General features: G+C 48.8%; 1 protein-coding gene across 1 annotated transcript; it reads right to left on the minus strand.

The window, feature by feature from the left end:
- LOC105070070 (olfactory receptor 4D10-like) lies at positions 1 to 936 on the minus strand. Its single transcript, XM_010956349.2, has one exon. It carries the CDS (start codon positions 934 to 936, stop codon positions 1 to 3), a length of 936 nt encoding a protein of 311 aa, XP_010954651.2.

Raw genomic sequence — 936 nt, forward strand, 5'->3', positions numbered from 1 at the left:
TTATTCCTTCTCAGAACGCGTGAGTCTTCTCTTCAGTCTTTTCATGGCTGACTTCATCTCATTGTTCCTCAGGGTGTAGATCATGGGGTTCAGGACAGGGATGATGATGGTGAAGGTGACAGATATGGTCTTATCAGTGGGGAGGGCAGTGAAGGGCCGGGCATAGACGTAGATGCAGGGCACAAAGTGCAGGGTCACCACCGTGATGTGGGCCGTGCAGGTGGAGATGGCTTTCCTCCTGCCCTCCCCTGCTTGAGACCTCAGTAATAATAATATGACTGTATAGGACACCAGGAGGAGGAGAAACCACAGTGTGGTGAGCAGTCCATTGTTGGAAATCATCAGCAGCTCAAGCATAAAAATGTCAGTGCAGGCGAGTTTGAGGACCTGGGGGACATCACAGTAGAAGGTGTCAAGAACATTGGGTCCACAGAAGGGGAGTGGGAGCAACAGGGAAATCTGCACGATGGAGTGGACAAAGCCCCCCACCCAGGAGGCCACTATTAACCCAACGCAGCAGCCTCTATTCATGATGGTCACATAGTGCAGGGGCTTAGAGATGGCCACATACCGATCTAAGGCCATCAGTGACAGAGAAAATACATCCACCCCTCCAATAAGATGGAAGAAAAACATCTGGGCGAAGCAGCCATTGAAGGAGATGGTCTTACTCTGTCGCAGAAGGTCCACCAGAACCTTGGGAGCTGTGATGGAGGAAAAGCAGATATCGGCAATAGACAAATTACGGAGCAAAAAATACATGGGGGTGTGAAGGCGAGAGTCACAGGTCACGGTGACCATGATGGCAATATTTGCTAACACAGTTGTTACATAAACTATAGCTAAAAAGAAAAATAAGAGCAAGCTCAGTTCTTGAGACTGGGTCAGTCCACGAAAAATAAATTCAGACACCCTGGTATGATTTCTCAAGGCCAT

The sequence above is a fragment of the Camelus bactrianus genome, chromosome 10 (genome assembly GCF_048773025.1).
Source record: "Camelus bactrianus isolate YW-2024 breed Bactrian camel chromosome 10, ASM4877302v1, whole genome shotgun sequence".
Lineage (NCBI taxonomy): Eukaryota > Metazoa > Chordata > Mammalia > Artiodactyla > Camelidae > Camelus > Camelus bactrianus.

Excerpts from the sequence above, each read along its gene's own strand:
- LOC105070070 (XM_010956349.2), bottom strand. The coding sequence starts at position 936 with ATGGCCTTGAGAAATCATACCAGGGTGTCTGAATTTATTTTTCGTGGA.